Source organism: Hemibagrus wyckioides, linkage group LG01 (assembly GCF_019097595.1).
Source record: "Hemibagrus wyckioides isolate EC202008001 linkage group LG01, SWU_Hwy_1.0, whole genome shotgun sequence".
Lineage (NCBI taxonomy): Eukaryota > Metazoa > Chordata > Actinopteri > Siluriformes > Bagridae > Hemibagrus > Hemibagrus wyckioides.
In genome coordinates, this window is record NC_080710.1 from 31,234,278 (window position 1) to 31,248,164 (window position 13,887).

The following is a 13,887-nucleotide window of genomic DNA, read 5'->3' on the forward strand; positions in this document are numbered from 1 at the left end:
ATAGCAGTGTGACTATAACGGGAGTTTTTTTTTTAGCTCAAGTGGTTAATTTCCCATCAGAAATAATGTAAATGCAGATAATCCGTTCCAGCCGCCCAAAAATATGACCGATATTCCCAATATGAAGCGTATGGAAACTGTATGGCTGCTTACAAAGAACTGACCCAAGCCAAGCATTCCATGTCAAGGCTCCTCACAGGAAGTCGTGCCACCAAGCTTGGGCTAAAAATAGAACAGACCGCCCACACCACCAATCTGTCAACAAAAAAACACCCCAAAAATCACCTAGCTTTAGAATGCATGCTGAAGGCAACGTTGTTATCAGGGGTTGACTCTTTCCTAACAGCTTTCGCTGAATCTTGCTTCAGTTGGCTTTGCTTGGCTTTCCACTGACGCTAACAAGTTTTGAATCGCTCCCAGACTTATGCACAACTTAGCCGGCATTCAGTTCGTATGCTGATGCGAATTTCTTGCAAAATTTATATACCTAAGCCGAATATTCATAAAGGGTGGCATTTGTATCCTGAGGTTCCACTGTATATATGACAATCATAAAGGCTTCTTCTTATTATTATATTTGATGGACGTCAGCAGCTACGTTCACATGAGGTCTGTACTAGTCCTAAGAGGGTGTGAGGGAGTGTGTGTTCTAGTAATCGGTGAAGGAAGCTGCTTCAACACACTAATCAATCCAGTACACCATAAACAGAAATGTAATATCGGCCCCAAGATCAATACTGGAATCATGAGAACTTTGTTGGCTTTGGATAAATGTGTTTGAGGACTACTTGAGTGCTCCTTAAGTCTCCCTAAAATCCTTCAGTTGTAGTGAGAACGTATGAGTTGGAGGTGATATTAAGCAAGCACTCGGGCTTTCCATTTATTCACTTCTAAAGCGTTCTTTTAACATTAATATTTGTCAGATCTTCTATCTTCTAAGATGTTCTTTCTTACGTCATCAATCAGCATGATACAGAAATCAGCTCATATAGAAAACACAAACATTCTGCAAGGAAAGCTTGAGGTCATCGGTGCGTTCTGGATTTTCTGACCGTTGGCATTTTTCATTAATTATGCCACTATCCCATTTCTAGAGCTTTGTGTCATCTCATGTTCTGATAACATTTAGATGATGAGGAATCAGAAGAAGAAGCCTTTGTTTGTCACATATATATCACATCACAGTGTAAATATTTTCTTTGGATATCCCAGTTTGTTAGGAAGCTGGGGGTCTGATGGGGTCTTGCTCAATGGTCCCACAGAGGCAGCTAGGGCTTGACCCCTTGACCTTCTGACCAGTAACCCAGAGCTTTAACCATCGAGCCCCACCACTAACCACCACTGCTCCCGAATACTGCAACACTCACACTCTTAATAGGTCACACATGTCAATAGCAAAACCTCTGCCATTGATAGACGTTTGTCATCGGAAGTCTTTGGTCGCACCAAATTATGAGCGGGTCACATGCGTTCTGTTCACAACTCCTGCATCAAAAATTCTTTTTCACAGTGTGGGTTTTATCTGCAGCAGCAGCAAAAACAGGCCAAAAACCATACAGAGTAAAGCCGGCTCGGTATCTACACAAACTTTAAGCACGGATGGATAACCACTTGATTTGAACAGTTCCTGAAGGAAGGAGAATCCCATGGGAACTGAGCATAGCACAGTATCACACAGATTATTGCACACACCACACTAATTCTTCTCCAATCACAGGCTGGAGAGGGCTTCAGTAGTACTGCTGGGGTTTCTGAAAAGTTCGCAGTCTGCAGGTTTCGCAATCTCTCACCTGTGACCAATCTTACGAGAAAGTGATCTGGATGTGGACATTTAGCCTTCGAGCCGGGACATAAGATCCTTCCTGAGTGGAAGGTGCTGTGGCAAAGCCTTCAACCGTGGAGCCATCGGCAGGTCATGTTGGTTGAAAACCGTGTTTACGTTTCAGGGTAAAGAAATTTGAAGAGGGTCTAATGCACACCAGCCTAGTGGAGTGGGGGAATTGTTATCTCGACTACTTTTGGATGCAGCCATCGCTTCCCCTGAACAAGGATACACTGCTCTAATGACTACAGATGAGAGAAGCAAAGTGAACATACATCAGCAGATGGAAAAATCTTGGGCTGCTTTCCACTGACAGCATACTGATGATCACAAAGAAATTTGCTAGGTAAAGGGATGAAATCCAAGGATACACTAGCAAATAGAGACTCTCACCTCTGACACCAGCCATGTGATGCTCATTATAGTGCATTTTGTGGTTATTAATTTCCATATACAGGCTGGACATACAACACAGAATGCCATCAAACTTCAGGCAATGAGGATCGTCAAGATTTAAGGTGATAAGGATGCCATGTGTGGACAACAATGACATGTTTTATGAAAGAAATCATAATTTTTTAATTAGATTTATAAAATATTCAAACATTTAAGTGTTTACATAGCTAATCTTTTCCAAATTATTTCAGAGCTACACTCCCCCTCCAATCCAATCGAAATTCCATTTGGGTCAAGCTCAGTCGGATCGATCGAGGTGTTTTCATGAAAACTTTTTAAACCGATTGCGTTACAAATCTGATTATTACAGTGAATAAATAAATGATCTCCTTTATTGTCATTGTGTGTACACAGTGGTAGAAAACAACATAATAGGCTTGGCAGTTAACAGTTAAAAACATTAAGTAAATAAATAGTTAATAACATTTAAGAAACCAAAATAAACAGTATAACGGTATAAACAGTAATGCAGCAACAATATACCATTATAAAGTGAGATAAAGACAGTTGCAAATAAACGTAGAGTGTTGTCTGTGGATCGATTTTTTTATGAAGTCTGATAAGAGTATGTGTAAATGGATTTTTTTCTAAAATGAATGAATAACATAGATATACAGTGGAACCTCAGCATACAAATTTAATTGGTTCTGGAGATGGGTTCTTAATTTTCTTAATATTGTGAAACAAACTTTCCCATCAGAAATAACGTAAATGCAGATAATCCGTTCCAGCTCCCAAAAACATGTCCAATATTCCCAATATGAAGCGTATGTAAACTGCTTACAAAGAACTGACCCAAGCCAAGCCTTCCATGTCAAGGCTCCTCACAGGAAGTCGTGCCACCAAGCTTGGGCTAAAAATAGAACAGACCGCCCACACCACCAATCTGTCATCAACAAAACACCCGAAAACTCACCTAGCTTTAGCTTTAACGCATGCTGAAGGAAACGTTGGTATTGTGGGTTGACTCTTTCCAAACAGCTTTCACTGACTGAAAAACATTTCGTAAAATTCGTAAACTTGCTTTGGTTGGCTTTCCACTGATGCTAACAAGTTTTGAACGACTCCTGGATGTACGTGCAACTTAGCCGGCGTTCAGTTCATTCCTTTGTCAAAAATGCTGCATAAACTGATGCAAATTTCAGTTCTTAAGGCGAAAATTTCATAAGGAAGGACATTCGTATGCCAAGGTTCCACTGTAGTTTACACCGTTATGTCCGTTGTGGTGATGTTTTTAGAACAATTCCCTTTTCTGAATTCAATATCTTCAGTAACTGCTTTATCCTGTCACAAATCTGCCTTCCAGCAAACACTGTAGCTCTCTTTGCTTCCATGTTTTATGTTTTGTTTATTAAAGTCATGTGCACTTTGTTTTCATTTTGCTCCTATCTCCTTTCCTGTCCTGTTATAGACTTTCCTGATCGTACTCTTCTTTTTGTTTACCTTTAGTTATTTATACCCTCCCGTGTTTGTGCATTTTATGCACAGGTTTTTAAGTTTGTAGATACATTTCTTCATTCCTGTGTTTTCCTGTGGTTCTAAACACCATGCTGATTATTAGACCCACTCTATCCTTTTTCTCTTCAGTACATGATACAGATATGTACCCTATAATGGGGACACAGGGGCGAGGTGGGAATACACCTGGATGGGATGCTTATCTATCCCAAGGCACCATATTGGAATAATGGAATGCAAAAGACATACCTACTGTATCAGACCATGCTTTCCATCAGTGTAACAGTGATTTATATCACTTTTCAGCCTGTATTAGCGTCAGCAATGTTAGACACAAAGCCTTATTTTGCCTGATTTTGGAAGCTGGAGTTTGCTGAACATTTTTGTAGAACCCTAGTAAAGGGTACGAGGAATGAGGTCATGGGAGGCAGGTTTCAGAGTAGTCTTTCTTTTTAAAATTTTCCCCTGGACCACCATTCAGCTCTCTACTTAGTAAACTAAATTACGTTAAAACGAAACAACTGGCACACACAACATTTCTGCTCACTGCAGGTGTTACCACTTACTCATTACCTGCCAGTTCTCTGCAAATTCTTCTCATATTCACAGCCAGAGCTTGACCTCACCCCCCGTTGATGGTGGCTATGTAATTAATATCAATTAATTCATGCAAATTCATTGTGGTTCAGTGCACCATACCCCAGACAAATACATTAGAGTCTAATATCTTATCCTCTAGTGTTTCTAAACAGTATTTAATAAGCTTACTTAGAGAGAACCCCAGACGAACAGTGCTGGCACAGTTAACACTCATTGAGAATGGCATGAAAATCATTATCATGACCTACAGTTTTGCCCTGGATCAACCAATCAAGCTAAATGTTCATTCAATTTTTCTTACCCTTTTCCTCTTGGGGTCACAGCTGAGAAGGTCAATCCAGTCTTCTCCCATGGGGTCATTAGGGATTGCTCTTTGTCTGACCTCTCACCCCAGATCTGTTCACCAAGGGTGGCCCTACTGGGAGCATTAAACTCTTAGTGACATGGGCCTGAGGTCACTAAAGTACATATACAATCCATGTAGGGGCAAGCTAATAGAAGAAAAGTGAGTCACCGTTCAGGTGTCATTGCCAAGCTGCTTTGCTGTGTTATCAGTAAGGGGACACCAGGTGTGGGAAAACCCCTACAGCAGATGGGGTTCTGCTTTGCCCTGCTCTGGAATATGGTGGTACCTTGGCTGAACACCAAGACATACCATATTTCCCCTATGGCCAAGATTGCTGTGCAAGCTCTCATCTGGTAAAATGAAGATTATGGAATGTGGAGGCTATGGGACAACGTTGGAAGTGGAGTGGTGTCTTTAATATAGCTTCATGAGCTCGGCTATTTGTCTCTACAGGGAACCCCGACTGATAGGGAAACCTCCTTATGTAGTAGGGAATCAAATATAGGGAACCTATAAGAGTTCCTGAAAAATGATCAGCTGAAGAATCTTTCTCTTCATGTCTTTAGGCTCAAGACGTACTGTATGTAAATAGAAGAGCTTCATTTCACTAGATCTTAATGACAAGACCACATTCAAAATTATATATTTTTGAATTCTAGATCATTTTAAGACAACAGTAAACATGTGTTTGAGAATGATGTGATGAAGATGGAGGCATGATATTGAGAAAACATGGATCCTGTCTATTACCTGCCAGCTAATGATCTTAGCTACATGTCAATCATAAAAGTAGCACTGCATATGGAACACAATACCACTTTATTATTTTACAGCTAGAGTTATCTGGGTTTAAAATGGAGGACCCACACTAGATATTTAAGTTAAGTTCATTTAAGTAGCCTTTATTTGTCACATATAAATCACTGTACAGTAAAATTCTTTCTTCTCATATCCCAGCCTTGAAGAGTTGGGGTCAGAGCGCAGAGTCAGCCATCATGCAGCGCCCCTGGAGCAGATGGGTTGGGGGAATTGCTCAAGGGCCCACCGGTGGCAGCTTAGCAATGCTAGGGCTTCTTCTGATCAACAATCCAGAGCCTTGACCATTTGAGCTACCACCGGCCAGAAGGGAACACAAACAGTTTAGCTGTGTTTTGAAGTCGACTTGCTTGAAGATATACAAGAGATACAAGTCAAAAATTACTGTTGTAACATTTTGAAATTATTACATTCTTTACATTCTTTTTTTTTCTTTTGTCTCTGGTGGTCAAGCAGCAAAATCCGAAGCTCTTACCACAGGGAACCCACCCAGCCACTGAAGGGTTAACTCTCAGTGCTGGTTCCAAGCTCAGGTAAAAATTATAAGGTTGCTTCAGGCAGGGAAGGACAACAACAACAACAACAACAACATTCTTTTATTTCATTTAAACCCATGACCATTTCAGAAGCCAACACTAGGTTTAGCCATTTTCCCATATATGTTCTACACATTGTTTATTATGTATGAGTTCGATTGCCCAGAATCCACCAGAAGATCTGTTTGATTGATATTTGCCTACATCCTGACTGCAATTTTTGCCTGCTGATTTAGGTATTTAATCAAGGCTTGCAGTTAGACCTAACTGTGACATGTCTGTAGCAATCTCACCAGACATGTAATGCAGAAATTCCATTGAACTATCTCAGGGTGTGGTTAACCAGGGCTAACACTACAGCTCACCATTTGTCCAGTTTTCAGATCCACCCTTTATCCTCCAGCCTCCTCAGATCCAGCCTCCTCCTCTCATCAAATCTGCCATCTCTACTTCCTGTTTGGTTCTTCTGGATCATTACAATGGTAGGCTCTAACAGTGCTGAGGCTTCCTGTTGCAATTATTTCAGCCACCAGAGCTTCCCTCTATGGCATTGCCAGAATCAACACATTCTTCTTGCTATTTACTGGAAACATTTTATGTGATGTATGAGATTTAAGCACCATTGTGGACACTGAATTTGCTCTGCTCTTCTGACCTTTGCCTCTTCTAGCGGTTGGAATGAACCCACTTAAGGAAGAGATGCAGTGCAAACTTTTTTGGCATACTGACAGTTTAAGTTCGGGTGCCTTGTAAATCAAATGGACACAAGGTCTCACAGGTCCTCCGGCAAACTATAATTTGGATGAAGACCAATACAGTTGGCTACTTCCCTGAGGAGAAATGAAGAAGAACACTGTGGCTACTCTGGAGAGGTTAACCACGGTCTTCAGAAGTGTAGTCAGAAGATTGTAGGGTTCTAAATAAGATAACCATCAAGTATTGATAGCCACTTCCTTTGCTGACATCTGTTAAAAAACAGTTAACCCCTGGTAGATCCTCAGAAGGCAGTCTTTTCCACCACTAGGGGTACTATGTTAACTGATCATGCCACATAGATTGATTAATCCCCCCTCTGTCTTCTACTGTTCTACTGTTGATGTGTTATGTAACATAATAGACACAGTGTAATAGTCTATATCGATTTTAATACACTTGGATACCATGTCTGAAAAGATTCAACATACGTGTACGGTTCTGAAATGTTTGCTTGATTATCAAAACTAAGAAATGTCTGTTTTACCAGACTGTGATGAGCAGGGGGTCAAAATGACCAAGCAGTAGGTAACTGGCCAGAGCCTCGGACCATCAACAAACTCCACTGATTCCTTGGTTTTGCCAATTTCTATCAAATGCTTTTTTAAACGTTCAGCTCCTCTAATCACCCTGCTGAAGGGAGGAAAATTAGGTCAGATGGAAATCAGTGGCAACCCAATCCATCAGGGACCTAAAAGGCTCCAGGCTCCAAGTACACCTGAGCCCCTGTGCTAAAACATCCTGATTCAAAATTGCCCTTTGTGGCAAGGGGGATGCCCCAAATGTGAGCAAAAGTGCACTATTATAACAATGGCATGGTATTCTTCTAAACAGTATCCACAAACCAAAATCTTTTCACTACAAAACTAGGATGTCATGAATTAAGAGTCATTAGAAGAGCAGAAATGCTAGCTGGATAGAAACCTACACCTATTCCTTGGTCTGACTGACCACTCCAAGCTTAAATACCACCAGTCACTGAAGAGACTAGGCAAGCAGACTCTTTGTAGTTGACCTTTGACCATCTAATGAAAGCTGAATCCAGTCGATCCACTGGATCATTAGAATGGACAGATGGAGAGCACCAACCAGAAGTCCATCCTACACAGATGCTCCAGCACTGGATGTGTGGAAGATTCTCTAGACAGAATGAGTAAGAGAAAGAGCCCACATAAACTTACAAGCTTGCAGATGACCCAAGACTTAAAAGTAAGCATAAATCAAGAACCAACCAAGCAGTTAGTAAAATATAAAAGATCCTGCTGGTGAAGATGGGCTCCATGCGGACATCCTGGAGATAAATGAGATTGCCGTGGATGGTATCACTTAAAAACCATGGAGCAGACTTTGGAGAGCAATTGCCATGAACAGTTGTGCGCTCAAGTCTCCAACAGTGAAGAGTTGATAACTTCAAAAAGATTCAGGTTAATGAAGTTCCTGGTCATGCAATTGCAGTTTTTGACTATATAGTACACAGTTATAGAAGGAAAATGTCACCCAAAAAAGATGGGGTTCACTTTTGAGCCTGGTTCTTCTCAAGGTTTCTTCTTTATAACATCTCTGGGAGTTTTTCCTCACCACTGTCACATATGGCTTGCTCATTTGTTCTCAATTTAAAATTTGTATCTTGAATTCATACATTCCTGTAAAGCAGCTTTATGACAATTTCCATTGTTAAAAGCATTATACAAATAAACGGAATACAGCCTGGATGGTAGGCTAGTCCATCTCAGGGCACCATGCACATTTATACAATTTAGAGCTACCAATCTAACAACCTGCATGTTTTTGGGATGTGTAAGAAACCTGAGAACCCGGAAGAAACACAAAAGGACATGAGGCAAACATGTGGAACTCTACACTGAGAGTAACCCAAGCTCAGGATTGAACTGGCAGCACTACCTGCTTCGTCAACACTTTTCTACTCTATGACGAGCAAAACAGTGATATAGCTTCGGTTGTGTTTGTAAAGAAAGTCTGTATACTGCTACCCAGAACCTCACAGAAATGTTCTGATTTATATATATATATATATATATATATATATATATAGATATATATATATATATATATATATATATATATATATATATATATAAGATATTATCAATTCTTCAAAATAGAATTTAAATATAAAATAAAATACATAATTATATTAATATTTAAAAAATACAATAAATTAGGAGGCTGTACAAAGTAAAGATAATAGACAAAATAAGGGAATAAAGAGAAAAATACAATACATTCTTTTTACCATATATGATATCTTTTACCCTATATTTTGTTCATTATTTTTATTATATGGATGGTTGGATGGATGGATGGATGGATGGATGGATTGAAAGGTTGGTAGGGTCACTGGATGGATGGATTGAAAGGTTGGTAAGCTCACTGGATGGGTGGATGGATGGAAGAATAGTTGGATGAATAATTGGTAGGCTCACTGGATGGATGGATAGATGGATGTATGGATGGATGGTTGGTAGACTCACCGAATGGATGAATGATTGGTAGGCTCACTGGATGGATGGATGGATGGATGATAGGCTCACCAGAGGGATGGTTGAATGGATGGATGCATGGGTGGGTGGATGGATGGTAGGCTCACTGGAGGGATGGATGGATGAATGGTTGGGAGGCTCACTAGATGGATGGATGGATGGATGAAAAGTTGGATGAATGGTTGCTAGGCTCGGATGAATGGAGTGAAAGGTTGGTAGGCTCATTGGATGGGTGGATGGATGAATTGGATGAATGAGAGAATGAATATATATGATAGATATATAGATATGATATAGATAGATATGATATCTATATATGAATATATAGATAGTTAGTTAGTTGTAATTAATAGTTAATTAATGGATGGATAGATGGATATCAGTTTCCACGTGGTGATGTTAAGCAAGTGCACAAGCCTATGTAAATTTATGTGGTTTGCAATTTTATTTCTAAAGCACTTTTAACAAAAGATATTGTCACAAAGCAGCTTTACAGGAATCTGGATGTAGATTTAGATCCATCATGAACAAGGCAGTGGTGAAGCTCACTGAGAAGAAGCAGACTTGAAATGGAAAGCTTCTAAAAAGTCTTTATGATTGCAGCAGAGCAGCAGCAGCTTTTAGATACAAAACCTGGAGATGGAGTAATTCCTTGGACTACAAAAAGGACTTCCAAATTCTGAGGAAAGATGAACGGAGCATGAGTCACAGAGTAAGATGGGAAAGAGGAGGAGAAGAAGAAGAAGAACAGAGTAACTCTTTATCCTCAGAGAACAGCCTCATTTAATAACTTTCTGTAATAAAAGGACATTAGTAATGAAAGCAGATTGTGGAAAGACATCGTTCCAGTTCTTTCTGTACCTTACCGGCATCACCCTTATCCAGAGCAACTTACCTTTATCTCATTTGTACAACTGAGCAGTTCAGTATTAAGGGCCTTGCTCAAGGGCCCAGCACTGGAAGCTTGGTGGCTCAGGGATTTGAACCTTCTGATCAGTGGTCCAATATCTTTAAGGTGCAAAGTAAAATAAAAGTAAATGCATTAAAAATAAAAGAAAATCAGACACAAGTTATTTCTAGTTTCTTTATTAAAATCCTGTAGTGTTGTGTATCAAAATAACATTTAAGAAAAGAAAAAAAAATCAATAGTTATTACTTAATACAGGAAAAATGGCTGATGAGACGAGTTGTCCAGTCCTCTGACTGTCCTTAACCTGCTGATGATCTTGTTTTCCGTGTTATAGATGTTCAAACCTTCAGAGATCAGACCCTGAACACTTCCTGTTATTTTGTCCCCTGAAAGATCTGATGTAATGGCACAGATGTGTGCAGGTCACTCAGTAAACTGAACTCCAGCTTCTGTGACGTAAAACACACATCGATGAACACCTTTAGTCCTTACAGTGTTACACACCACTGAGAACAGCTGTTTGTTCCCCTCAGATACGCTACTTTGGTCACTTTTGGAGAACAGAAGTCTGTGTGTGAGTATCTTTTGCCAGGCTCGACTGAGATACTGCTTATCGAAGTCCAAGCTGCATTTCCACGGCTCAGATGATCCAGATGCTGTCGAGCTGGACGAATAATTCCTCATGACCGCATGTGTGGTGGCAAAAACGACAAGGCCATAGTCTCTCCTGAGCCTATCCAGGATCTCGGTGCACTTCCTCATATTGGCCTCCTGTCGAGCCAGGCTGTCACCACCATTGGCACGGTCTATCCAATAGAAGGCGGAGATGCTGTCTATGATGAGCAGGCAGAGGGCGGGTCGGCTACACAGAGTTCCCTCCAGATAGTGCAGCGTGAGGAGGAGCTGGACGGAGCTGGAGCAGTGGAGCACAGAGAGGCGACCCAGGCTGGACCGGACCACCTCTGTATCCATCTGCACATCCATCTCGCTCTCTAGAGGTGATGGGGTCAAGCAGGCCTCCAGGATGCTCACCAGACGCAGCATGTCGAAGTGGTAGTCTGTGTCTATGAAGACAACCTCCACCTCCAGGCCTCCGCTGTGTGTGGGGAGGATACAGCGGCTCAGGTGGCGGTACAACACCTCCGTCTTACCGCTCCCTTCTACTCCATGAAACTCGATGACATCACCTGGAGATGAAAAGCAGAAAAATATATTAATAACAAGTCCTTTGGTTCGAATCACATGAATGGACGAATGAATGGATGGTAACGTAAAACAAATTGTCTATGACAAGCATCTAAGATTCTACTGTGTGCTTAGTTGGATGAATTACTGGTTCGTTGGATAAATGGATGGATGGATGGAATTTAATATAAAAAAAGTAGGCAATGACAAGAATGTCAGTTTTTATTGTATAGATGGATGGATGGATGGATGGAAATGTAAGAAATATCTTATGACATTTATTTCAGTTTATTTCAGGGATTGTTTGGATGAAGAGATAGATGGTTAGATTGTAATAAAATGGATACTAACAAAAAAAATGAGGTAATTGCAAGCAATTTAGTGTCTACTGTATAGCTGGCTGGATAGATGGATAGATAGATAGCTGGAGGGTGGAATAGATGGTAATGAAAAGAATTAGTTAACGCAAAGTGTTTCAGTTTCCAGTGGATGGTTTGTTGGATTGCTTGGATGGAGAGATAGATGGGTAATGACAAACTGAATTGAATGTATGACTAAAGGGATGGATTTATGAATGGCTGTTAGCCTCACTGGATGGGTGGGTGGTTGGATGCATGCCTGAATGAATGGCTGGGGAGCTCGCTGGATGGATGGATGGATGGATGGATGGATGGATAGCCAGACTGGATGGATAGATAGATGGATGGATGGAAGGTTGGTAGGCACACAAGATGGATGGATAAATGGATGGACTAATGGTTGATGGGCTCACTGGATGGATGGATAGATAGATGGAAGGTTGGTAGGCACACAAGATTGATTGATGAATGGATGGATAGATGGATTAATGGTTGATGGCTCACTGGACAGATGGAATATTTATTAGTGGGCTCACTGGATGGATGGATGGATGGATGGATGGATTGATCGATGGATGGATAGATGGACAGATGCATGGATGAAATGTTGGTAGGCTCACTGGAAGGAAGGAATAATTGTTAGTGGGCTCACTGGATGGGTGGATGGTTGGTGGACTGAATGAACTGATGGTTAGATTGTTGAATTAAATGCTGGATGGGTGAATGGGAGAATGAACGTATAGATGGTTAGTTAGTTAAATCAATGGATGGATGGATTTCAGTTTCCAAGTTCTGGTGTGAAGCAAGTGAAATTTTTATTTCAGTTAGTTACCTTGAGCTGGACCACCATTCACAGGGAAAACGTGCTGATCGATGTCTTGGAGCGATCTTCTCCCCTCAATCCTGGCTAAGAGCTGAAACACACAAAATGTCTGGGTAATAAACTGCAGGAACTGTAACGTTAATCAGGTGTGACACACTTACTGTCAAAAACATGACAGTAGGTGGGTGTTTTTAAGACATATCATGTTTTAGATAAATGTAAATATATACTCTCATGATACCATACTTTGATCAAACACACAGATGTGTTACAGATGTGTTTACTAATAACTAACCGACTAATGAGGGTTAATATTAGTCTATAAACACCAGATATTAACCCTACATGACACACAACTTACAACGAAAGTGTAAAATGTTTTATTAGCTGTAAGATTTCAAGTAAATAATCATAAATCTGTTTATACCTGTGCACCATTTTCAGCCATCCTGACCCGACCGGTCATCTCTCATCATCCTACGCTACTGCGGGCTCTGCGCATGCGCCGTACGGATTCCTGCGAAAAGTCCACTTCCGTGTAAATAATGCGTCGCTAATAAAAACAAAGTACTTCCAAATAAAAAAAGCAATTAAATAAAAAAGACAATACAGTAAAAACACGACTGTCGGTGTTTCACGTGTACAGATATTTGCTATTTTACAAATAATTAGCGTAAAAATAATGGTGTGGGAAGGACGAAGTTTTTACATTTAAACACTTCTCTGCTAAAAAAAAATCGAGAATTTAAGATTTCCACCATAACATATAAAGATTTTATCTGCCGATATTTATAAATGACTAATTATATATTAGTTTAACCTCATAGCACGGTCACATGCTGCATTTCGAGGACCCCTTTACATTAAGGGTAGCTATCGCGTTTGCCTGAATAAAAAAAAATATTGTGGGCTCAGGACTAAACGACTGAAAACTATAAAGTACAAGTCCACTATAAACATACAGACAAACACCTTTCTGTACCATAATACTCTACACAGGGTTCTGGGGAACACTACAGATCATTTAGAGATGCCAATCAGCCTACAACACATGTCCTTGGACTAGAGGAGGAAACCGGAGAACCAGGAGGAAACCCCTGAAGAACCGGGGAGAAAGTGCACGTGCACACACACACACACACACACACACGAATCCCCAAATCCTGTGAGGCAAACGAACTAATCACAAAGCCGCTGTATCTCCTACACACACACACATAAAGATGATATTTAAATTATTTACATTAAAAGGCTGTTTCATGTTTTGTTTTGTTTTTTTGTAAAAAAAATTAATGACTTCTTATAAATGTGTTATAACAAAG

General features: G+C 40.3%; 1 protein-coding gene across 3 annotated transcripts; it reads right to left on the minus strand.

Annotated features, from left to right (window-relative positions):
- Positions 1 to 8,977: 8,977 nt before the first annotated feature.
- On the minus strand, positions 8,978 to 13,424 carry xrcc2 (X-ray repair complementing defective repair in Chinese hamster cells 2). 3 transcript variants are annotated; one of them, XR_009206972.1, is made up of 4 exons: positions 12,993 to 13,046; positions 12,575 to 12,656; positions 10,445 to 11,385; positions 8,978 to 10,296 (listed from the first exon to the last, which is right to left on the minus strand). XR_009206972.1 is itself a non-coding variant. In XM_058413647.1 (4 exons), the coding sequence occupies exons 2-4, from the start codon at positions 13,029 to 13,031 to the stop codon at positions 10,622 to 10,624; spliced, it is 885 nt and encodes a 294-aa protein (XP_058269630.1). In that variant the 5' UTR covers positions 13,032 to 13,082; positions 13,386 to 13,424; the 3' UTR covers positions 10,369 to 10,621. The 3 variants fall into 3 exon arrangements, 2 of the variants coding, with proteins under 2 accessions (XP_058269630.1, XP_058269539.1); XM_058413647.1 differs by lacking the exon at positions 8,978 to 10,296 and adding an exon at positions 13,386 to 13,424 and having other exon boundaries at positions 10,369 to 11,385; positions 12,993 to 13,082; XM_058413556.1 differs by lacking the exon at positions 8,978 to 10,296 and having other exon boundaries at positions 10,369 to 11,385; positions 12,993 to 13,337.
- Positions 13,425 to 13,887: the final 463 nt, after the last annotated feature.